Source organism: Carlito syrichta, unplaced genomic scaffold (genome assembly GCF_000164805.1).
Source record: "Carlito syrichta isolate Samal-C Ts95f unplaced genomic scaffold, Tarsius_syrichta-2.0.1 Scaffold130543, whole genome shotgun sequence".
NCBI lineage: Eukaryota > Metazoa > Chordata > Mammalia > Primates > Tarsiidae > Carlito > Carlito syrichta.
In genome coordinates this window covers 48,364-73,058 of record NW_007074639.1, presented here as the reverse complement: position 1 = coordinate 73,058, position 24,695 = coordinate 48,364, and the positions used below count along the sequence as shown (strand labels likewise).

At 40.1% G+C, this 24,695-nt stretch overlaps 1 protein-coding gene across 3 annotated transcripts; it reads left to right on the top strand.

Annotated features, from left to right (window-relative positions):
* The first annotated feature begins 5,190 nt into the window (after nt 1-5,190).
* HSD17B7 (hydroxysteroid 17-beta dehydrogenase 7) lies at nt 5,191-22,965 on the top strand. Of its 3 annotated transcripts, XM_008049109.2 has the most exons (9): nt 5,191-5,281; nt 7,282-7,485; nt 10,568-10,660; nt 11,758-11,872; nt 13,795-13,989; nt 17,467-17,571; nt 18,252-18,308; nt 19,658-19,756; nt 22,872-22,965. In XM_008049109.2, exons 1-9 carry the CDS (start codon nt 5,247-5,249, stop codon nt 22,962-22,964), a joined length of 996 nt encoding a protein of 331 aa, XP_008047300.1. In that variant the 5' UTR covers nt 5,191-5,246; the 3' UTR covers nt 22,965. The 3 variants fall into 3 exon arrangements, 2 of the variants coding, with proteins under 2 accessions (XP_008047300.1, XP_021563742.1); XR_002481423.1 differs by lacking the exons at nt 17,467-17,571; nt 18,252-18,308; nt 19,658-19,756; nt 22,872-22,965 and having other exon boundaries at nt 5,210-5,281; nt 11,784-11,872; nt 13,795-13,888; XM_021708067.1 differs by lacking the exons at nt 13,795-13,989; nt 17,467-17,571; nt 18,252-18,308; nt 19,658-19,756; nt 22,872-22,965 and having other exon boundaries at nt 5,210-5,281; nt 11,784-11,919.
* The last annotated feature ends 1,730 nt before the right edge of the window (nt 22,966-24,695 follow it).

Below are 24,695 nucleotides of genomic sequence, written 5' to 3'. Positions count from 1 at the left end.
GAGGTAGTTCATGGAGGGACTATAATACAATTTATAGACTTCCAGCATCTGATAAAATACTAGCTTCAGAGTGGTAGAGAAGTTTCATTCACCTAAATATCTATTATTAAATGGAATAACCACCACATTGGGCCACATTAAATTGCAAACACAGCAGCAACCTGGGGGAAAAGTTGAAGCTCCATTTTGATTACAGCTTTGAGTTTTGCAATGACACTTTAAAGTTCTCTATTTAAGGGCCCCAAGTTTATAATAGTGTGTGTCTTTATAAAGTTCCTAAGACACTGTGAGCACAGGATAAATATTCGCTGAATATTGGTTTTTTTGAATGAATAAAAGACTGAAACAGAAACTTGTAATCCAGCACAACTAGGGTGAATTTAGGGAGAATTGCTTTACTGTAATATACAGGGTTTATTTTCAAATGAGGAAAGAGAAAAAAATGCTCAGATTTGTACCTGGTAAAGTATGGCCTCTGTTTGTATACCTTCTGATAATGAATTCAATCTATGGAAATACCTTGTTCTTTGGGGTACGTAGACAGCAAATGAAAGGTACATCCCCACAGGGCACTAGAAAATCACAGCCCATTTAAAACGAGCTATCCAGTTTCTCCTGCAGACACCTTGTCAACAGTCATGTGCCTCCATAGGAGACTGACCTGAGTCCCGATCCAGCCAATGCTCACCCACAAACACAGTTACATATCAAGGAAGAAGTTTCAGAGAATCAAGGGAAACACAATGGGATAAAGTGAAACCATATTCTTGAAGAGAGGCTTGGAAACAATTGAAAGTTGAGGGGATTCCTGCGGACACACCATGAGTTTGTAATCTAGCCTATACGCTTTATGTCCTTTATTATTCATGATATCCTACTCTTCGATCCCATTGTCTGGTAACTTTTTCTGAGGACTGAGTTTCTGCAACAATGTGGTGCACTCTTCCTATGATGAGGAAACATCTGGGCCTTATTCTTCAGGCTTTGGAAGATGATGTGAATTGTCAAAGGGTAAATAGCAAAAGGATTTAATTTCTGCTTGAAGCGATCATAGTCATTCCAAAATAGAATACATAAAAATTCTCTGTATTAGAAAAAGCAACGTGATACCAACTGTATATTTCCTTTTCTTTATTTATTCTCTTTAAGTCTGTCAGATGATAAATTGTAAATAACAATGATTAAAGAGTCACGCTACTGATGGATCCTCCTTTCTGTGTAAACAGTGCCAGTCCTGGGTTTTGTAACCCTTACTCTTTTCACCCTTACATCACTTCTGGAGAAGGCATGGGGACAGAGCTAGAGGGTGTATGAAGGAGGAACCCCCCCAAAAAACCCCAAGATTTATTTATTTAAAAATTGGGTACTTATTCTTACATATTTAAACTTCAGTCACCTTCAAAGTATTCTCCATTTGATGCAATACACCTATCAAGACACTTTCCACTGCTCAAAACAGTTTTTGAGCTTGTCAGTTTTGATGGCTTTTAGTCCTTCTGCTGTTTTTTGTTTCATCTCTTCTACACTGGCAAAACGTTACCCTTTGAGAACATTTTTCATTTGGAGAAACAACAAAAAAAGTTGTTTGGGGCAAGATTGAGTGAACAAGGAGGGTAGGGCACAGGGGTTATGCCATTTTTTGGTCAAAAACTGCTGAACACTCAGTGCGGTGTGGGCAGGTGTGTTGTCATGGTGGAAGAACCAGTCACCTGTTTGTCACAACTTGGGACGTTTCTTCCATACATCATGACGCAACCTCCTCAGAACCTCCAGATAAAAATTTGGTTGACTGTTTGATCCAGAGGAACAAATTCTGAGTGTAATACAAGGGGCCTGCCCTTCAAAAGATAATTCCAGTTTTGGGGGGCTTCCCCCTCACATGTGATGTGGATGGATGCCTGCTGGGACTATCTCACAGATAATTATTTAAATAGGCCTCTAACATATTAGTTGGCTGCTTATTAGAAGGAAAGCATCTTGGCCTTTGACATATCAATACTAGATACTGGGATTTTAAGTCCTCACATTAATTAATCCAGTTCTGGGGAATCCAGTCCAGAGTTATTGGTGATTCTTTATTGTTATGGTTACAGAGCTTGTCTGATACACAGAAATCCGTCTAAATCCAAACATGGTCTGTTTCAAACTGCCCACACATGCACAAACCAAGAAAAACTATGAACAACCAGAAGGTAGACTCAGTTTTCAAAACAGAGTTTAGAACGAAACCACTCAAAACAACACATTTTTTTTACCTGGCCCCTGAAGAATAAGTTTATACTTTTAGTTTTCTGAGAATATTTCTCAGAATATCTGTAAGTGTTCTGAACATATGGAATGGTCATGGTAGATAAGGGAATGGATATAAATTCTTAGAGAATAACCAGATGACTTATGAACACACAATCTGACTCCCCAGACTTTCTGGTTTGATTCTAAGACTAGGAGCAGAATTCAAGTGCTGTGTGATGGGAGTGGGAGTGGGGGCAAAGGAGAGAGGAAAAAAAAAAGGGACAGCAGAGACATTCAAAGAGGTACAATTCTGTTGTCAACATCTAATGCCAAAGTTTAAAGGTAGATATGAGTGACATAGTCATATGTGTACATACATGAGATGGTATAGACATGCTATGCATACATCTGAATCTTAAGTCACTACTGAAGATAGAGATTATGTTTTCACTAACAACTTGAAAAACTCTGTATTTTGTTAAATGTGGAAGTCAAGCAAACAATTTACCTCCATTTATAATTTATATTCATTTCATATTTGAAAAAGAAATGTACGCACTTGAGTCTTCTGGTCCTTCGGTCCTCCAGAACACTAAATCCTTGTGTACAGGCAGTACACGACCTCTTACTATCTAGTGAAGTGGGTCAAATTCCACTTCTGAAGTAGTTTGGGGCCAGGCTGGATATACAATGATTTGAAGGAAAGGGATGAAAGACACGTACAAAAGAAGATACTTGGCCCCATTAGCAGTTATTCTTTCCCCCCTATTTGCAAACTAGAGGCAAGTTAGTTCTGGAGAGCTTTATAAGGACTGAGAATAGAGCTCTGTTATGGGGGGCTAAAGATACCTTTACTCATCCTTGTCTATCTAAGGAATGCTTCAGGCACATTTATAAAAGGAACTAGAGATCTGTTTCAGGGCTTAGGATAGAGGCAAATTTATTATATGAAGTAGTAAAGAGATAGTCAAAGGGGGAATTGCTGCATCTACTATTGCAATCACAGAGCTAAAGTTTGCTAAGGATAGATGAGATCACTGTGTGCCACGTTGTTCTTCTGGTTTCTAGGAAAACAGAATGAACCCATGAACAACACAAATTTAAGATGAATAGCTTGGGTTGATACAAACCAGCCTTACCCATTCACCTATTAATACAAATATATTACGACTGGCATTGTGCTGTGTCCTATGTGTAATAAAGTACTTTCAAAAAAAAAAAATTAAATGACAACTGTTGTTAACAGAGATCTATTCTCCTGGTCTCTCTGCCACCTCTGGAAGTACAGGCCAACTTTTGAAGTTTGCAACACCTTGAAAGCAATTAGTTGAAAAAAGGAAGAAGGGACTGAAGTTTCCTTACTTGGCTTGAATGGAAATCATGGTGAGCATGCTGGTCTTGCTCAGACATCTTCTGGCCTTCTCTTAACTGAGTCTGTTCTACACTAGTGACTACCAACCCTACTATCATCCCAAGATTGCGGTGATGCTGGGTCTCAGCAGGCTAGGCCATCTCCTTTCTTTGTAGGAGTGAATTTTCTGTGGGACAGCCACAGGACTCTGTATTCCCTCTCATATGTATCACCTTTGAGCCCTAGGAAATTTTAAAAGGAGGCTTTGAGTCTAGACTCTCATGACTGGGGTTAATTTCACTCTAGTGCTTTTCAGAAAACATTGTTAAATTGTGGTCTCTTTAGAACAATTGAAAGTGAAATAAGGATATTGTGAGTTCCACCCCCACAATAAAGAAATTTTGTTTAGAAATAAAATGTTCAAATATTTAGATTTGAACAAATAATTAGATTTGTACTTTCAATCTAATTTTGTTGATGTAAGATAGATGATTACTGAGCTTGGTACCATTAATCAAAACCTCTACTATCAAAAGTCAAAATAGATGATCTCTGTCTTTTAGAGATCATTGTTGTTCAAAAATAACGAAAACTTTAAAAGAAGTTACAAAGTAGATTAGATTCAGTAGAGATTGATGTATGACGCACAGTTTTACTCATCATGGGCTGGGGTGGGTGATGGTTCCGTTACCAGTCTACTACAAAAACCAGTCTACTACCTAGAGTAAGCATTTGAAGCTTTATAGCAGTGTGACAGAGTACTTTTATATGTGCTGAATCTAATAATAAAGTATTGGCGCTTGCATTTTTTTATGCCCTTTTATTTTTATTTTTTCTAGTAATTCCTTTGGGGGTGGGTTATTTTCTTAAAGTACCCACCTGGGATGGCTTGGTAACACAGAACAGATACTTGATGCACCGATGTAGGAGGTTACAGTCAGAATAAAGTTCTGAGACTTTTTGATTTCACACCACATTCTAAGTTTCGCATATTGGTAACCTGCATAATTCTACGTAAAATTCTTACTAAAATCAATGCTCATTTTCCCAAAAAGACTTCTTTACAGAAGTAGAAGTTCTGGAACCAGAAGCTGGGCACAATGCTTGGTTCTACGCATCCAAAAATTGTGGAAAAGGAAGCAGACAACAATCCCCGAACTTTAGCTACCAGACTCCTAGACCCAAACCTTTCCTCTAAAATGAGCACTGGGGCAAATGTCCTGAGGACTTCCCATAATGAAGCACCCACCTGAGGCGCCGGGGCGTAGATCCGAGCGCGCCACCGACCCTGGGCCCCAGCGCTTGGCTGGGGACACGCCCCCCTTGCGACAAAGGCCTAGAGCCTGCGAGAAGGACGGGCCCGGGGCGGACCCCGGCGCGGCGGAGGGGCGGGGAGAGCCCGCATTGGCCCGAGCCTGCGCGTCACGCGGCTCCGCCCCTCGGTCTATCTCACCCCACCCCGGCCCCCGCGCGACTCGCGGACGGCGGACTGCGATTGGAGGGCCTAACGCAGAGACGATGACGCAAGGGGAGGCGGGGCCTGGCGGTGCTCTGATTGGTGGAGTGTGCGCGCGGGCGTGGTCAGGCCGACTCCACGGGTCTTGAAGCTTCCGGGTGTTGCTGCAGGTGTGTGCTTTACTGCCCGGCGTTGGGGTGCTAGAAAATGCGGAAGGTGGTTTTGATCACCGGGGCGAGCAGGTGAGGCTTCCTTTGGGTTGGCAGAGGCGCCAGAAGATCAGGGGTCCGAGGGAAGGTGGCTGTGCCACTCGCCTTGAACGGACTCCGGGAGCGCCGGACCCTGATCTTGCCTAGGCTGGGAGTCTGGCCGAGACCCTGCCCCACGATTCTCTGGGCCCTCCAACGCAGGAGGTATGGGGACATGTCGGCTTCTTGAGGTGCTCAGGAGCTGAATTAAGTATGACAGTGGAAAGAACAGAGCGCTAGTAAGTGATTAATGTCGAAAAGGGAGCTTCCCAGGCGAGCCCCGCCCCCTGTCTCTAATCTTTGTTCAGTGTTTACCGTGGGTGCCCCGAAGTTTGCTACTGACCACGTGGTCATGTTTTATATACCTGGTGTTTTTGTCTGTTTTGTCTGGACTTTCACCCCCAGCCAAATGTCAACATCCATGAGCATTAAATGGACGGTGAGGAGAAAACTATCTCATTCCATCTAGCTCAGGGCTAGAGCGCTGTTTTTCAGAAACCTAGAGAAAATTAACCTTTTCCGGCTAAGGCATGATTGGGTGCTCCTAAGTATTTCAGGATTGCTCATGTGGTCTTTCAGCCTCTTTGGTCGCCTGTTTTACTTCTCATTTGCACTTCCATGAAGAATGTGTGGAAGATAAGACCAACCAAACCATTTTTCTACTAATTGCGTTTGGCATTTTTAAGAAATTAAGACAAAATTAACCTTTTCCGGCTAAGGCATGATCGGGTGCTCCTAAGTGTTTCGGGATTGCTCATGTGGTCTTTCAGCCTCTTTGGTCACCTGTTTTACTTCTCATTTGCACTTCCATGAAGAATGTGGAAGATAAGACCAACCAAACCATTTTTCTACTAATTGCGTTTGGCATTTTTAAGAAATTAAGACAGAGGATATGTTAAATACCATATCGGTCCATTTTCAGTTTTTAGCCACTTATATGAATATTAAGTAAGCTAGTTTGGTGGATGTCTGCAATTGGCGATTTTTTTAGTGTGTCCTCTCTTATGTGACTTTAATAATTGGTGCTTCTTATGTGGAAAGTGCTGAAATAAGTCAGAATTGACTTCGTGTGTTATTTTACATATATTGTGATATGTGCAATTGTGTATTTCTATTAAATGCACACTATTCTCAAGTGAGGACGAATAAACAAATAGATTTGATGCTCTCTTGGCAGGGCTAACAGATTACTGATGGTTTCAGGCTCTTTCGGGCTTTCTATATTTGCCTAGAATCAACTTAAGTCTTGGAAGAGAACTTATTACCCCAGTTTTCACTGTTGTCAACCAGGCTGGTCTGATTGCTGTCACCATGTCCCATGCAGTTTCACAGTGCTCTTTCTGAAGTAGTTTGTTTTTAGTGGTATACTTGTCCCTGCTTCCCTTTCTTGGTTCTCATCTTAATATTTAATGTGTTTCTACCTTCTACTTAGTCATGCTGAGTTCTCTTTCTATTGGTTATTCAATCATAGTAGTTGAAAGGGATTTGCCACCTCCTGCCATGTTACTGATCCCTTTTCCTGAATGATTAATCTGTTCTCCTATCAGGGATTTCTGGTGCTCCTTAGGGTGGCAATGATACCAACAGGCGGTAGAACCCTTGACCTGAGGAACCTAGACAGTAAAGTAAAACACATACACAGGAAACAGCTAATAAGGTGCTCTTTTAAACCTTTACAGGTGGTGTATTAAACCACTTTCGTGAACAGAATAATAGAAAGGCTAAGGGACAACTCTCACTTTCGGTCCCATTATTGTGTCACTGAACTTTTTTGGAATGAGAGAAACACAAACCGGACACCGTCCTGAACAAGTGACTGTTTTAGAATTAGAGGATTCCTCCTTTCTTTAAATAATTTTTGAGTTCTTTCTGTCTGCCTGGGCTTCTCATTGAAGCTCACGTTTGACACAATCAGTTTTCTGCACCAGAGAGAAATGCCTCTACTTGACACCATCCCAGATAACGCACTTCCTGTGTCTGAATTGTCCTCCCAGTGGCATTGGCCTCGCCCTTTGCAAGCGGCTGCTGGTGGAGGACGATGAGCTCCACCTGTGTTTGGCGTGCAGGAACACGAGCAAAGCAGAGGCTGTCCGTGCTGCCCTGCTGGCCTCTCACCCCACCGCTGAAGTCACCACCGTGCAGGTGGATGTCAGCAACCTGCAGTCAGTCTTCCAGGCTGCCAAGGAACTTAAACAAAGGTATGCATCTTGCTGATGAATTTTCATGCGTGATTGTGCAGCATAACATTTAATAAAATAAGAAAACCTAAAAAAAAAAAAAACATGTAGAGTGGCCCGTTATGTCTCAGTACCGTGTTTTCATTTTCAATCATGATAATAATTATTTCATGAATATCAATTTATGAGTACTCCCTGACGTGTGGTCAGTTGTACTGCCTTACATCAAGGTAACTCCTTTGATATTTGTATTCGTTTTTCACATCTCTTCTCCATATAACAAAATCACTGACATTTAACAGGTAAAGAAACAGAGATACGGAAATAAAGGTAATGTACTTAAGAAGGTCATCCGATTTTACGTTGGTTGGGCTGGTTCAAGAACCAAGAGGAATTCATGATCAAAAAAGGTCAAGAACCTTGTACTAGTCCATGCTGCTCTAGGGCTACCAAGAATAATTAACTTTCAAATATTTTTATATTTGAGACCTTTAAGGAACTGCTTTATTTCCTTGAACAGTAGAATAAAGTATAGTAGAAACAAGAAAGGCCTTGTTGATGAAGACATTTTCCGAAGAAAAATATTATACATTTTATTTTTGTGTATGGGTAGTCATTTGCATTTCCCTGTTCCAAATACACAAGTTACAAAGTGAAAGCTGGTCTTTGTGGCCTCAGCCCTTTGTAAATGTGGTTGTTCTCTCTTATACTCCTGAGCTCTTAGAGTTTTCTGCTGTATCATCTTTCCAAAACACCAAGGAGATTTTCTAGGTTCCATTTTCAAATAAATTGTGATATGTTCCACATCCTATTTCTCCATAGCTAAAGTCTCCAAGACTGAAGTGACACAGTAAATGTCCTTATGGAGTTAAAAACTGTAAAGTCAGGAGAGAAGTTATGACTTTCAAATTGTGTTTATAGGCATTCTTTCCCCAAACCTTCCCAGCCAGCTGACTTCTTACCAGTTTTGCATAGATTTAGTTATATTTCCTTATTGGCAGGAAAGAACATTCATTCCCAGTTAATAGCTCATTCCAATACAGTTGACTTTTGAAACTTAAAATTGTAACATTTTTGATATTATTTTCAATTGCCTCCAAAGATTCAAGATATTCGGTACTTTACCACAAATTTAGTATATCGGTATTGAGTAAGATATTTAGTTCCAGTAATGAATGAGTTGTTCCAGCTGTCTGTCCTCATCATTTTATTGCAACTCTGATATCGTTATCTCATCTACAAAACAACTTTCTTTGAGATGGGTGGTATTATCCAGGTTTAGGAAATAATGGTTGTAGTGATATTCACAAATTGGGATGTGTGAATATGTCCAGATAGATCTTTTGATTATGACAAGGCTCTATGGCACTCAGTGACACACATTTAGTTCTAGATCTGAATTAAATTAGAGCTGCAGAGAGCTTCAGAAGGATCCCTTACGATTGCTTTTAAAGCAGCACATTCCTCAATACCTGGTCTTTCCATCTGTAATACTCTGTTCTATTAGATATGTGTAGATGAAAACTAATAAGAAATAGTGAAACTAATATGAAGTAGTGATTCTTTTTTATCCAGAGTAGAGCAACTGTGTCAATGATTTCATCTTTGAGAGTGGTACATCATCTTACTGAAACCAGAGCTTAATTTGGTATCTTTGCTAAACATTTCCTCTTTATTCTAGCCAATTATGTTACCATTCTTAGATGAAAGTTTGCAAATTAGATAATGGAACAATCAATAATAGATAGGCCCACACTGTTTTTTGTGGTACTTACATGATGAACCAGTGGTAACAATATCAGCATTTTAAATAGTCAATTTAGTAGAGTCATTTTTCTATCAGTTATTTATAGGATGATCAAGAATATTTGTGTGTGATCTGTATTGCTAACTGTGTAGTTTTCCAAGTCCCAGCATTCATAGCTATGGCCCTCATTGTCCTGGGTTATACAGAGGACACAGAAATAGTGTGGTGCATATAATTCTAGGAGATGTTCTGAATATTTATGGTGTCTGTGAGTATCCCAAGAACAGGTTCTACCTGTCTTGAACCTAGTTTTAAAGGGGTTCCATTGGATTAAAGCTTATGTGAGTTTAAATAAGAAAAAGCTTTTTCAAGTCACCATGTTGTAATCGCCTCCATGACAAGTATTCAGAAAGGAGCCTACCAAGACTACCTTACCCCAATTCACCTTTTATAATCTCATTGTATTCTTGTGAAGGTCTATAATTTTCGAAACGTAGTACCTGTCCATGAACACTGAAGAGTTTCCACATGGATTTCCCATTTTAGCAGATATCTTGACATTCAGATTTCAGCATTAATAGATCAGGTCAGGTGAATATCAATATTATACAAATTTTGCTTGTCAAAAAGGAAAGATGTGTATTAAAGAAAACAAGTAAGAAACTTTCTAAGACCAGAAGGAAGGAGGGTTTAATAGATAGAGTGTTGCTGCAGTGACTAATTGGGAGGACAAAATTAGAAGGAATTATTGATCAGAGATTTGATTTCAAAGTCCATTGTTTTTTTTTATTTGTTTTGTTTTTGAGTTGGAGTCTCACTGTGTCGCCCAGACTGGAGTGCAGTGGCCGCTCCCGGCCACCGCAGCCTCAACCTGCTGGGCTCCAGCGATCCTTCCGCCTCAGCCTTCCAAGTAGCCGGAATTACAGGCATGCTCTACCATGCCCGGCTGATTTTTTTTTTGATTTATTTTAGAGATGAGGTCTCGCTGCCCAGGCGGGTCTCGAACCCGCGGGCTCAGGCAATCCACTCACCTCAGCCTCCCAAAGGTGCGGGATTACAGGCTGAGCCACCAAGCCTGGCCAAAGTCCATTGTTACTCCCCAAATTTTGTTTGAAGCCACTGTCAAAAAAAGAATGTTCAGATATTTACTGTGGTTAAAGATAATCTGTTGAGAAAAAAATATTGCATCCCTGATATAAGTTCCTTTTAGTTTGCTGTGTCCATTTTATTGTTTCAAAAAGTATTTTCTGTTCTGCTAGGCCTTCTTTATTCTAATCATTCTAGAGATAGAATATACCAGTTTGTCTTGGAGTTTTACTTGCAACTCACAATCTTGTCTTGGTGTTTTACTTGCAGGTTTCAGAGATTAGACTATGTATATCTAAATGCTGGGATCATGCCTAACCCACATCTAAATATCAAAGCATTTTTCTCTGGCCTCTTTTCAAGGTAATTTCCATTTTCTAGATGAACTAATTGACAGGAAAGTGCTTTGTTTTTCTGCCTAGTTCTTCCCTTGATGTGTTAAGTCGAGAGGATGAAAGGTAAGGGGGTGTTGAGAAGGTCCAAGGCATAGAAAGAAGGTGTTGCAACCACATTATGAAAGAAAAGCACTCATCTTTTGTGGGCGGTGGTGCAAGTCCTGGTTCTTATGGTGTACTAGGTCTCCAGGACATTCTAAGTGATAGGATATTTTAGAAGGTCAATTTTCAGTCCGCCTGAATGTGCCTGTGAGCAAGAACATTTCTAAATTAGGTAGAGTTCTCAGAGAGACTCCAATCCCCAGGAAAGCTACTTTGAACCATTTCCTAGCTGTATGTGAGGTGCTCTGACCAGTAGACTGGGAAAATGCAGAGAGTTAATGTCTTCCTGGGAAGTTCTCAGTACACATTAGTGTAATGGCTTTCAAAAATGTTGAACCACAACCTAGAGTAAGAAAGAAAACTTATTTTGTGACCCAGTACACTTATTCATAAAGGTGCTACTTACTACGTGCCACTTACTACACTGCTACTTTTGTTTTATTTCTCTTCTGTTAAAACATACATATGCACACACACTCACACAGACAAATTCCACACTGGTCTTGACTTACTAAATTGATCTCACAGCAAAACACTGTATTATGTTCGATGCTCCAAGAATTCCCAGTAAAAAACAATTTGCATTTTTTCAGCAATTAAACATACTCTTTGCAGGGAAGGCCTTTTTTTCTTGGCATAGCTGTTATTCCCTCCGAACAGTTTACCTATAGCCTGATGTGGAAAGAGGTAAAGGGAGTTTCAGCATCAGGTTTTTGAGAGACTCATGTTCCTATGGTTAGTGTGAGCTATAGGTGTGTACTCAAGTCTGTGAGTCGGGGAAAAGAGCATTTTTATACTTTGTTTAATATAGTAATCTAGTCTAAGAAATAGGTATTTTCTTCCTGTCATTACAAAATCAAGGGATGTACAGTTCAATTTGTGGAAGATGGGTCAGGAAGTTTTTTCAGTATCTTCAGTTAAAGAAACTTTAAAAAATCATACAATTATCTTCTGCTGTTTCAGAAAAGTGATTCATATGTTCTCCACAGCTGAAGGACTGCTGACCCAGGATGACAAGATCACCGCTGATGGCCTCCAGGAGGTGTTTGAAACCAATGTCTTTGGCCACTTTATCCTGGTAAAAAGTCTTAATAAAAGCCAATACTTAGTGAGGTAGTTTCTATAGCTTTCTAGGCTTAGTATAGTAGTATAATTGAAGAACCAGTTAATTGAATTTTACATTTATGTGTTTTCTTTATTACATTTGGCTTATTCTTTGCAAGCATGGAGCACATCTGGAAGTTTCTTAGTCGATTTTTCTTTAATAGATTTACTATTTTTGATTTACAGAATTGGCTGGGTGCGGTGGCTCACACCTGTAATTCCAAAACTTTGGGAGGCAGAGGTGGAGAGGATTGCCTGAGCCCAGGGTTTGAGATCAACCTGGGCAACTTAGAGTGACCTCATCTCTACATAAATCAAAACATTAGCCAGGCTTAGTGGCGCATGCCTGTAGTCCCAGCTACTCAGGAATCTGAGGCAAAAGGATCACCTGAGCCCAGCAGGTCAAGACTGCAGTAATTGAGAGCCTGCTACTACACTCCAGCCTGGGTTACAGAGTGAGATGCTCACTCAAAAAAAAAAAAAAAAAGACTCAGAATTATTTCAAAGATAGCATAAGGAGTTCCTGTATGCCCTACACCTAGTTTCCCTGTTGTTAGCATTTTGCTTTAGTGAGGTGCATTTGTCAAAATAAATAAAGTAATTCTAATACATTATCATTTACTAAAGTCCATGTTTTATTCAGTTTCTCAGTTTTTGGCTAATGTCCTTTTCCAGTTCCAGGATCCTATCCAAGATTCCACATTCCATTTAGTAGTCAAATCTCCTTAGGCTCCTCTTGGTTTTGACAGTTTCTCCGACTTTCCTTGTTTTTCATGACCTGGACAGTTTTGAGGATTACTGCTCAGGTAGTTTGAGACTTCTTCCATTGGTATCTGTCTGGTAGTTTTCTTGTGGTTAAACTGCAGAACATGTTTTGAGGGAGGAAGACCTCAGAGGTAAAGTGCTGTTCTTATGACATCATATCCAGAGCATATACTGTCAATATGACTTATGAATGTTGATGTTAACCTTGATCACCTGGCTTGAGGTGATGTTTGTCAGGTTTCTCCATTGTGAAGTGACTCTTTTTCTTTCCTCTTGTCACACTATACTCTTTGGAAGAACGTTACTTTGTATAACCCACACTTACGGGGTAGCACTCTACCTTCTCATAGGTGAATTTTCGACAGAAATTGTTTGGGATTTTTCTGCAAGAGAAATTTGTCTGTTTACTTCTATTTATTTCTTTATTCAATCATTTATTATACCCATATGGAGTCATGGATATGTATTTTCTACTTTGAAGTTATAAATACTACTTATTTTCTTGATCAAATTGTTCTAGGTTTAGCCACTGGGAGTCCTTTCAGTTGGCACCTGTGTCTCTTTGACCTACACCCATCATTATGGTTTTCTGTTTTTGTTTTAGCTTTCATTCTGCACACTTTCTTGCTTTCTGGCACTACAAGGTGCTTCAAACTATTTCCTGCCTCCGTCCTAGAATCAGCCGTTTTTTTCTAAAGAGACCTGGTTCCTTTTATTGGAGAATGCTTATTAGAAACCAAGATCTGGGTGCTTGTTGCTATTGAGATCTATTTCTTCTAGACCCTCTGAGCTAGCAGACCAAGGAAATATATATGTTCTATACTAACTCATATATGTATACATAATCTATACATATTTTTATATACAACTGATCTGTATTTCTGTTAGCTACACATGAGTTAATACCCATGTCTCCAACCATAATCTCTTACCATATGGATCATTCTAGCTTCCTTCCCTTGCTTATTGTTGATGTCTCACTTCAACCGTGACACACTTGCCTTCTGCCATCCTCCATCGATTTACTTAATTGTTAATTTTAGCATAATACATGCATAGTGGTTTCAAAACTGTGATATGTACTCTGCCAGTGTTTTTAAATATTTTTTGTTCTTTTGTTTTCTTACTCAGGTCCGGGAACTGGAACCTCTCCTTTGTCACAGTGACAACCCATCTCAACTCATCTGGACGTCATCTCGCAGTGCAAGGAAATCTAATTTCAGCCTTGAGGATTTCCAGCACAGCAAAGGCAAGGAACCCTACAGCTCTTCCAAATATGCCACTGACCTCCTGAATGTGGCTTTGAACAGGAACTTCAACCAGCAGGTAAGACTTGTCTCTGTGATATGAAAATAGCAGGATGGGGTCTCTTAATTAACCACAATTGATCTCTTAGTAACTGTTATAGTTTAGTTTGGTAGTTGATGTTTATAAAAGTCTTAGAGCAGAGATAACTGCTCCTGACCTTTTAGGTACGGGTAGCTCATTCGCCATTCTGTAGTTCTTCAGGAATTTTAATTTCTGTTAACAGAACAACACTACTAAAAATAACAATAGCTACTATTTTCTATTGTTATTATTTATTTGTTTGTTTGTTTACAAAAACGTATTAGCATGGACTAGCTACTGTTTAAGTACTTGCAATGTTTCAGGTGTTGAACACTTCATCTGTGTATGTCATTTAATACCGTCCCTGTTACAGTGAGGAGAGTCTGAGTATTTTCATTTTCAGATTTCTAAAGCTCAGAGAAATTAAGTCCTTTACCCAAGTGTGATGCAACTTGTAAATGGTGAGTTCAGAGTTGAGCCCAAGCTGATTTTACAGCTTAACCCTTTTCCATTGTACTGTTCTGCCTTCTAGTGTGTCGTATCTGAGGTCTCTAGGACAGCCGAGTAGTTGTGAAGACTTCTGGATAGTGGTGATTTATTTTTTTTTTTTTTTTTTTTTTTTTTTTTTTTTTTTGAGTTAGAGTCTCACTCTTGTCACCCAGGCTGGAGTGCAGTGGCATGCTCAGCCACTGCAGCCTCAACCTGCTGGGCTTAGGCAATCCTCCCACCTCAGTCTTCCAAGTAGCTGGAACTACAGCACACCACCACGCCCGGCTAGTTTTTTGTGATTTATTGTAGCGATGAGATCTCACCAAGTTGCCCAGGCTGGTCTCGAACCCCCAGGCTCAGGCAGTCCTTTTGCCTCAGCCTTGCAAAGTGCTGAAATTACAGGTTGAGCCACCTCGCCCAGACGATAGTGGTGATTTTAGATCAGACTCCAGATCTCTGTCTCTGTGAGGATCTGGACTTAGAGAGTGTTTCTTTGGAGAAGGTGACCCTTGTCAGTCTCATGCTGGTCTGCAGTTTATAGCTTCTTTGTATGTTTCTGAATTCTCCAGTCCCCCCCCCGGGCATTTTCTTTTGTTTACTTGTTCTATATTGTATGAGTGTGGGGCTTTGGGGCTTTGGAGAAATTTAATTCTGCTAACAATTATAAAAGACCTACCATGTTTAGGGAATGGGTTCAGATTTAGGGTTGAGGAGGAAAGTGAAATAAAAAGATGATTACGAAACTTTATTTTCTCTCAAGGGAGCTTCTTTGATCATGGATTAGATACAGAAATATAAACCTTACATGATGGTCTAGACCTGGCTTATTGTGGAATGGAGACCTTTATCTGATGAATTCTGTGATCTAGCTCTTGGAATCACTCATCTTAGTGAAGGAGGTGGTATAAAGCAGAAGCTAAGAGCATAGTCTTTGGAACTAGATTTGAGTCCTAGCTCTGTTACTAGTTTTGTAACCTTAGGCGAGTTATTTAATCTCCCTGTGCCTCAGTTTTCTCATCTGAAAAGTAGGGATAGATAATGGTACCTACCTCACAGTTTTGTTGGGACGATTGAGCAAGGGAACCTATATGAAACAGTCACAGCAGTGCTTTGTGTTCAGAATGTGAGAGTGGGCATGTGCATGTGTCTGCACACGTGTACATGTGGGTGTGCATGTGTGGGCCTATGTGTGTGTATGCCCACATAGGGGAGTGCCTATGTACATGCATGAGTTTTGTGCATGTGTATGAAAGTGTATATGTGGGTATATGCATGTGGCCTACATATATGTATATGTTCTTGTGTGTATGCATGTGTTGGCTGTTATTATTACAGCTTGTACTTAGTATGTTGGTCCAATTGTGCGCCTCCTTCTAAAGTTTCTTGAAATGTTTAAAAACTTGACACAGCTGCTTCCTGGTACACTGGAAACTCCCTTTTAGTGGGGCATAAGAAGCTCTGAGATCTTATTTAAGTTTCGATTGTCAAGTAAGGTTTGAGATTTCATCTTTTACAAAAAAAGTGAGATTTAGCTAATGCTGGTAAAATCTGTTAGGTTTGGTTCTCAGCCAATGACTTTTTCTCCTTGACTTTTATAAGGAAAGAAGAAGCTAAAAAAGAACATTCGGGGATTCCTTTTAAAGTCTTTATTACTGGAAGTATTGTCAGGTTCTGTATCGTCTACCTGACAGATTTTAGTCAGCTGTTAATGGTTCCCCACACAAGCTGCATATAAATACTCAGGATCATCATGGTTATTCCCTGTAACTAAATATGTGGAAGGATGCAGTCTTGGATACGACTGTCTTCTTGTTTATTTATTTATTTTTGTTTATCAGTGTCAGACAGTTGTATATGCCAGAATCCCTGGATTTTAGTGAAGATTTCTTCATTTAGGACTGAATAGTTCTTAGAATAAGAAATTTTTTTTCCTTAACTTTCTTTGGGTTAGAATATGTGACTTTCTCAGGACGAATTACTAAGGATGAATCCCAGCTTGTGACTTTTTTTTAGAGGACTGCTGTTAAATCACGGGGACTCTTAGGGAAGGATGATCTGTATCCAGCACTGGCCACGCCTCTGCAGCACTAAGTAAAGGAAGGAAATCTTCCAGCTTCTGTTGCCCAGGGGACCATGTTTTCATTGAATTATCTGTGTTATACTGACACATCCTAGTTTTTTTATTTAAAAGAAAAAATGAGATTAAAAATTATAAAAATATGAGTTTTAATGGTCAATATCAACACAAGGTAAAATGTGTAGTAAAAATTAAACCAAATAAAATTGTAAAACAAATCTTGGAACCCCAGATCACATAGGGCCCTTTCTATGAACAAAAACTGTGTGTTAATTGGGCCTCTCTCTATAGGACCAAACTTTCTATAACAATGAATTCTAGGCTAAGGACCTGATTTAGAGGTCATTATGTGGAGAAAATCTTTGTGGCATCACATGCAGCCCTTTGTTCCTCTCTGATGCCAGGAGCACTCATTTCAAGCCACAAGTATGGGTCTTGTGTATCTGCAGAGAAACAGACACATATATAAGGTTTAGCTGTCTATTTATTAGACCAGAAATTTCTTGAAGGCAAGGACTGCACTTTTGCATCTTTTTTTCTTAAGCACTCATCATGATTGAAAAGTTAATCTTCACTTAAGTCAATAACATGGAAAACTCAGATAACCAGGCCCTGCTTTTCTCCATTGAACTTCAAAATTGATTATTCTTTATACTTCAAGTTCCCTGAGAATAGAGACTTTATCTTACTAATTTTTGCATCCTGAGTGCCTTTCATAGTGGGTTCTTAGTATATGATTCCTCAACTGAAATGTCCTACTCAACTTCAAGAACAATTCAGAGCATAAACTATTCCTCACCTGGCTTCCTGGCTCATATGTGTACCTTTTGTATTAACTAGCATGTAGCTGGACTGAGTCAGTATACATTGAATTAATGTCCTATTGCTACTCCTTTCTGTGCTCCCAGGGTCTCTATTCCAGTGTGGTGTGTCCAGGTACAGTACTGACGAACATGACGTATGGAATTCTCCCTCCCTTTTTATGGACACTGCTGATTCCAGTGATATGGCTGGTGAGTGATGAACACTTCTTTTCTTAGTTTATAAAATCTCTTCAATTTGGGACCTAGTAGTTGAACCTAAATTTCACTTAACTTGAGGTTTTTGAAGTTACTGAGTGTGTAACCTCTGCTTCATACTCTGTGTGTTACCACAGCACCACCATCTGAGTGTCTACTTCTTTTAAAAGGAATGTTTCATTGATTGCACACCACAGATCCCAAGAGTTCTGTAATCATGTAATTTTTGGAAACATGTGTTAAGCAGTGTTAACCTGGGATCATATGCACTAAGAATTCCCAAGAAGGGGATGATTTTACATTTTATGATCATTAACTGTGACTGTGTGTGTTTGTGCTTTTTTGTGATTTGAATATCTTTCAGGACCACTGTTCCTCCAGCACACATTTGGAAAATGTTTTTAGGAAATGTTTCTTTTTTTAGGGCTAAGGAAGAAATATCCTTTCTTTAGGACAGGCATAACAAAAAGATAAGACGTAAATATACATTCATGTCAAAAGTTGACTCAGAGTAGTGGAGATTAAGTGCTATCTCTTTTTTGACTTTTCTTTTTTGATACCTAAAAAATTTTCTGAAATCAGAAATCCAGGCTTTCTTTTTTAATATTTAAATGAATTATTATTTTGTGACTGTGTTCTAAGCCACCTCAAAATGACTGTTTTCTTTTCCTCAGCTTCGCTTTTTTGCAAATGCGTTCACTTTGACACCATATAATGGAACAGAAGCACTGGTATGTTACTGGAGTTTTTATAGCTTATGTAATGGTTTAGCAGATGTGAATTGTAGATTCACTAGTAGTGGAAACAATTTCAACAGAAAATATAATAAGAGAACAAGTTTTGAATAATCAGGATCTACAGAACTAAAGCAGACCCTAAGTCTAAGTGAAGAACATTGGGAGTTAGGTTTCCAAGTTGGACATCTACCATGGCATTGGGTACCATGATTATAGGGAAAGCACTTCTGTAGGTGCAAGATAGACCAGCAGCTGGAGGAGCAACAGAGCACTGGAACACTGGAGGGACAGGCATAGCAGGATGGTGGCCAGACAACTAGTGAGTGTTTTCCCATGGACAAGATGCACCTTACTGGTCAAGCGTAGGGGTAACAACGTTCAACTTCATTTCCCTCTATGAAGATTCTCCCTCTCTTAGTATTAGAGGATTAAGTTGTTATTTTATTAGGAAACCAGTGGATTTTCTTAAATCACACATGGCAAATGGATTCAGGTGTTTCCTCATCAATGGCAGGCATTACTAATGGATAATATTCTCTTCTGTTGCACACAAGTGATGTCTGTGAATATTTTTCAACCCAGACCTCCAAAGGCAGCTTCTACTAATGGAACAGAATTGTCATGCACTGAAATCCCATTGTTTCAGAGTCAGTTCTCTGTGTTTTTATCTCCCTCACTCCACTGAGCTCCTTCAGGATTCTTGCTATTCACTTTGGATCCTTGAGGGCCTTGCAGTATAGTGTCTACAATTAATAGATTCTCAAATCTTGACTGAACTGAAGTTAACTAAGGAAAACATGAATAGAATTGGCTTGATGCCCTTGTTTTGGTAAGCATTAAAGAAATAAATTCATTTATTGTAGGAACACAAATTGCTTTTAACCTGTATTTTAGTTAGTTCTTTTTTTTTTTTGAGTTGGAGTCTCACTCTGTCGCCCAGACTGGAGTGCAGTGGCCGCTCCCGGCCACTGCAGCCTCGACCTGCTGGGCTCCGGTGATCCTTCCACCTCAGCCTTCCGAGTAGCCGGAATTACAGGCATGTGCTACCACGCCCGGCTGATTTTTTGATTTATTGTAGAGATGAGGTCTCGCTGCCCAGGCGGGTCTCGAACCCGCGGGCCCAGGTAATCCACTCACCTCAGCCTCCCAAAGGCGCGGGATTACAGGCTGAGCCACCGAGCCCGGCTTGTTAGTTCTTAATATACTTGCTAAAGCATTAACTGATGATAATCGAGAGGATTTTTAGAGTTTGGGGAGCTCTGTAAAGTGCTGATTGTAAATCCCACCAGCCTAACTCACCTTGGACAGAAGAAACAAATCACTGACACGTTCTTCCTTTCCAGATATGGCTTTTCCACCAAAAGCCCGAGTCTCTCAATCCTCTGACCAAGTATCAAAGTGCCACCACTGGCTTTGGAAGCAATTATGTAGTGGCCCAGAAGGTAAATGTGTTTACATTGCTGTGTTGATGTTTGCTGCCAGGCTGATGAATTGGGCCCCACGTTCCTGACCAGCCCCTAGGGCCCTCACTTTCTTACCCTGGGTCTTCACTGCTCAGTGGCGTCACGCTGATCTGTTTCATTTCCTCCTGCTCTCTCCTACCTCTTAAGCTTTGCACATCTTGTTCTCTTGACCCAAGCTGCTCTTACCCTCTTTTTCAATGGATTGATTTCTGCTTATCCTTTAGTTTATACCCCAGTCTTCGATGACCCTTAGACCAGGCTGGATGCCTGTGTACTAGGCTTTCTTGGTATCTTGTACCTGTTCTGGTTCATGTTTGTTCACCTTCGAGTTCCCCTGTCAGAACAGAACCTCTGTGAGGAGGAGGAAGATCTTACCACCCTCTTCTAGAGGGTCATCTTACACATGGTAGGCGCTCAGTAAACGGGTTGCAAGTTGGGTGAAACAAGAAGGTTCTTTCCGTGTGAAGTTAACTTCCCTTTCAGTATTCAGTTCTGCTTGTGACAGTTACCAGCTTTAATAGATTGGTGTTTTGAAGAGGCAGGGGACAGAGTACAAAACAAATCAAATCAGTACTGTTTTTTTAGACTCTGTATAATCTTTTTTTTTTTGAGTTGGAGTCTCACTCTGTCGCCCAGACTGGAGTGCAGTGGCCGCTCCCGGCCACCGCAGCCTTGACCTGCTGAGCTCCAGCGATCTTTCCGCCTCAGCCTTCCAAGTAGCTGGAACTATAGGCGTGCGCTACCACGCCCAGCTAATTTTTTGATTTTATTGTAGAGATGAGGTCTCGCCTGCCCAGGCAGGTCTCAAACCCGCGGGCTCAGGCAATCCACTTGCCTCAGCCTCCCAAAGGCGTGGAATTACAGGCTGAGCCACCGAGCCCGGCTTGACTCTGTATAATCTTCTAAAAATAAACATAGAAATACATACTGGGGAATGAGAAAATTCCTCTTGAACTAAAAAGTCTATTTTGTTGTGCTTTTGTCATGAGTTTTATTTCACTGCTCAGCCTGTTGTAAGGAGGTGCTGGCATAAAATAAAACTAGATTGGGGTGAGGAAATTATCGCCAGTAAGTCAAGTAACGGGCATTGCTCTGGTCTGTCTGCCAGTTGCGTGAGCTGAAAGAGGAGGTGAGTGTTCTGCTCCCTGGGCTTCCTGTTCACTAAAAATGAACCTTCTAGGTTTTTCAAAATAAATTCTGTGGAATACTTGTTCTTTGAGAAGATTTGCAAGAAACGGTTCCTATGTCAAGTAAAACTGAGTAATGGTTTGTGTTATGTTCTCCTCTTTCAGAAATATGTGTAATGTGTATCAGCACAGTAAGGCTTTGAGAAGTTGAAACAGATAAGAAGTGTGCGAAATATTTAATCCTGGTGTTCCCAATTGTTTTTGACTGAATTTTTTTTTTTTTTTTTTTTTTTTTAGTTAGAGTCTCACTCTGTTGCCCAGGCTGCTGGAGTGCAATGGCATACTCACAGCCACCACAGCCTCAACCTGCTGGGCTATGGCTATCCTTCTGCCTCAGCCTTCCAAGTAGCTGGAACTACAGGCGTACGCCACCATACCCAGTTAATGTTTATTTACGGTAGAGACAAGGTCTCACCATGTTGCTCAGGCTGGTTTTGAACTCTTGGGCTCTGGTGATCCTCTCGCCTCTGCCTCCCAAAGTGCTGAGAATTACAGGCGTGAGCCACCACACCTGGCCTTGACTGAGAATTTTTAAAAATCAGATTTACATGATCCTTAACATCACTTTGGGGAATTGTATTGTATATTAATAAGCTTATTTGAGGCTTTAGAGTTTATTTGAGCTTACTGTCTATTAACTTAGAGGGAATGATTTGTTTTATCAAGGGGAGAAAATGCTTAATTCTGCAGACCAAAGTATTCATTAGCATTTTATGGAAATGCATTGATGAAAGTGTTTTAACCTTTTATTAATTTGAAAGAATCTGTTTTCTCCTCTAAAAGTTGGGGTTGAAATAGATCATAGCTGGGCATGGTGAGACGTTCCTGTAGTTCCTATCTGGGAACTGAGGCAGAAAGATCACCTGAGCCCAGGAGGGTGAGGCTGTGGGGAGCTGTGATCATCCCACTGCATTCCAGCCTAGCCTGACTCAAAAAAATTAAAAACCACACTCTAACATGATTAAATGAATATCAGTGTGATTTCCAAAATGTTAAAAAAAAGTTTCTTTAATTTTCAGCCTTTCAGTTTTGTGAAGAAAGAGCCTGGTTTTGAAGTTTAGGCTCTGTGTTGATTTGAAAAAAGGATATCACTATTTTATAGGGACCGAGACTTGTACTTTTACATTCACTTCATCAGTTAAAATGAGAATTTCTGCATCAAGTACGAGAATGTTAAATAACAGCAGATTAAACAAGATAGAATCTTAGACTTCTTGCATGGAGAAGCAATGAGGAGAAATGTGGGCTCAGGCTGGCATGGCAGCCCCATGAATCATCAGGTACCCAGGTTCTTGCAGTCACCTCGTCCTTCTGGCTCAAGAGAGCAGGGTGGAAGAAAGAAGAGAAAAGAGGGATGCCCTGTTTCTTGTAAAGAGACTCTGGCTAGTATTTACATCTCCTTGGCCAGAACTTAGTCACATGATAGCCATTGCTTCAGTGAGACTGAAAATGTAGTCTTTTATCTGGGGGCAGTGAGGTTGCTCGTGTTTCTTGGCTACAGAAGATGGATAGTAGGAGGTGAGTAGCTATTGAAAATTCACAAAACTTTTGATTTTCCTGTTTTGTCCTTTTATATCGCAGTTGATTCGTATCTTCTGCTCCTGGGTACATGGAGCTAAGAGAGATAGCCAAACTTAGATCTGTCAGTCTTGCTATTCAATGAAGGCATCGGTAGGTTTGGTGAGAGTTGGAGGTGGGACTGAGAGTTAGCACATCATCAGGCTCACAGTTTCCTGACAGCCTCATTTGCCTGCCACCATGGCCCTTTCCTGCCAGCCAGCTTCTTCCTTATTATTTTTTATGTTTGTTTTCAGTTCGCTTACATATGTTGAATGCCTTTCTTTTATACAAATACGATTCATCTTATTTTTCCTTTCTAGCCATCCCTATTTTTGCTTTTTTTCCAGATGGACCTAGATGAAGACACTGCTGAAAAATTTTACCAAAACTTGCTGGAACTGGAAAAGCATGTTAGAGTCACCATTCAAAAGAACAGATAACCAGAACTCTGACGATGACACTCTGTGGAACATCCTGTGAACCTTCTCTGCATTTTGAGGCACCTGGATTCCATCAAGTTAGATGATATGCGTTTGTAGTAAACTGTGAACTATGACGGTCTCTTCCTTCCTTTCAGAATTATCTCTAAGATGGTGTATGTGTGTATGCATATGAGAAAAAAATTGGTAAATTAAAAATATCAGTTAGATAGTCTCTAGAATGGTGTCACATTACAATTAATAGAGTCATTCAGCAGAATATCTGTTTATATTGTTCTGCCAACTGGGGCCCAAGCTTAGGCTCCATGGGATAAGGTGTGAACTTGAGTAATTGTGATCCAGGAACACTGTGGTCTTTCTTTCGGCCTGCCCCCAGCAAGAGGCAGTACTGCCCACTCTCTGAGTAGCAGTCTCAGCTTTGTTTCTTCCCTTATGAGCCATTTTCTTGGGTCTTTTGCCTTATTTATTTTTCCGCATGCTGCTTCTAACAATCCCAAGACTGTTAGAATCTTAACAATCCTAATACAGCTTCCCATGTAGTTAATAACAGAAACAAAAATATATGTGTGTTTGGGTTACTTGAATTATTTCTTATTTTAAAATCTGTTATTGACATTGAGGAGGTTCATGCTAATATGCTACTATTCAGCCCAACCCTTAACACTGTTTGCAAATTTGCTCATTAGTGACCAATCCATTTTTATGATCATATTTAATAAGGCACTGAATGACCACTTCCCATCTGACTGAGAGTTGGTTCAATTCTCTGAGTGTTACCCAAGCAACAGCTTCTGGTCTAGGGCTGGGCAGACATTGGATCAAATTTAGGTTTAACCAGTTAACTAACTAGCTGTACAACTTTGGACAAGTTATTTTAATTATACCTTAATTTAATTACATTTATCAATACCAATGCCTATCTTGCAGAATTGTGAAGCAATATCCTAGTAGATGCACAATTGATACAAACTGTTACTCAACTCTGTTCTACATTAAGTACCCAAAAGAAGTGTTTAAATATGAACTAAATCTTGATTTCATGTCACTGATGATGTGTCACTAGGTTGGTGCTCTACATATTTTCTGAACCAGTTGATCCATTTTCCTCAAAATAAGGGACAAATCATAGTCCCTTACCCTACACTCCCAAGTGGTATACCTCAATAATTGGTTCTTTTTGTTAAATGATCCTAGATTTAACTTTTTATGTCTGAGCTGGGGCACTAGTTTGAAGATTCAGCTGCTAAGAAGCTGGGCTTCAGGAGATATCTGATTTCTGCCTTGAGCCGGTGCATTTATTTTGATTTCCGTGATGGGTTCAGTATAAATCAGTGGCCCCCAACCTTTTTGTCTCAGGGACTGGTTTCATGGAGGACAATTTTTCCATGGACTGGGGGTAGTGGCTTAGGGGAGTGGTTTCAGGATGATTCAAGCACATAACGTTTATTGTACATTTATTTATATTATTATTACATTGTAGTATATAATATAATAATTCTACAACTCATCAGAAAGAAAAAGTTATGGACAGAATTGGTAAATAAAATAACGGGCAGTCTACACACAGACTAAAATAAGTGTCGGATTCTGACTTAAAGCCTGCCACTAGATGCTGCTGTGCAATTGAAGTACATCAACTCACTTGCCACTCCCTGATAGGGTTTTGATATGAATCTGCAAGCAGTTGATTTTATGGTCGCTGTGCAGTCCAACTCTCACAGCTAATGTTAG

Excerpts from the sequence above, each read along its gene's own strand:
- HSD17B7 (XM_008049109.2), top strand. The coding sequence starts at position 5,247 with ATGCGGAAGGTGGTTTTGATCACCGGGGCGAGCAG. Across the intron at positions 13,990-17,466 it reads ACAGGAACTTCAACCAGCAG|GGTCTCTATTCCAGTGTGGT; the intron begins GTAAGACTTGTC and ends CTGTGCTCCCAG. Across the intron at positions 19,757-22,871 it reads ATTATGTAGTGGCCCAGAAG|ATGGACCTAGATGAAGACAC; the intron begins GTAAATGTGTTT and ends CTTTTTTTCCAG.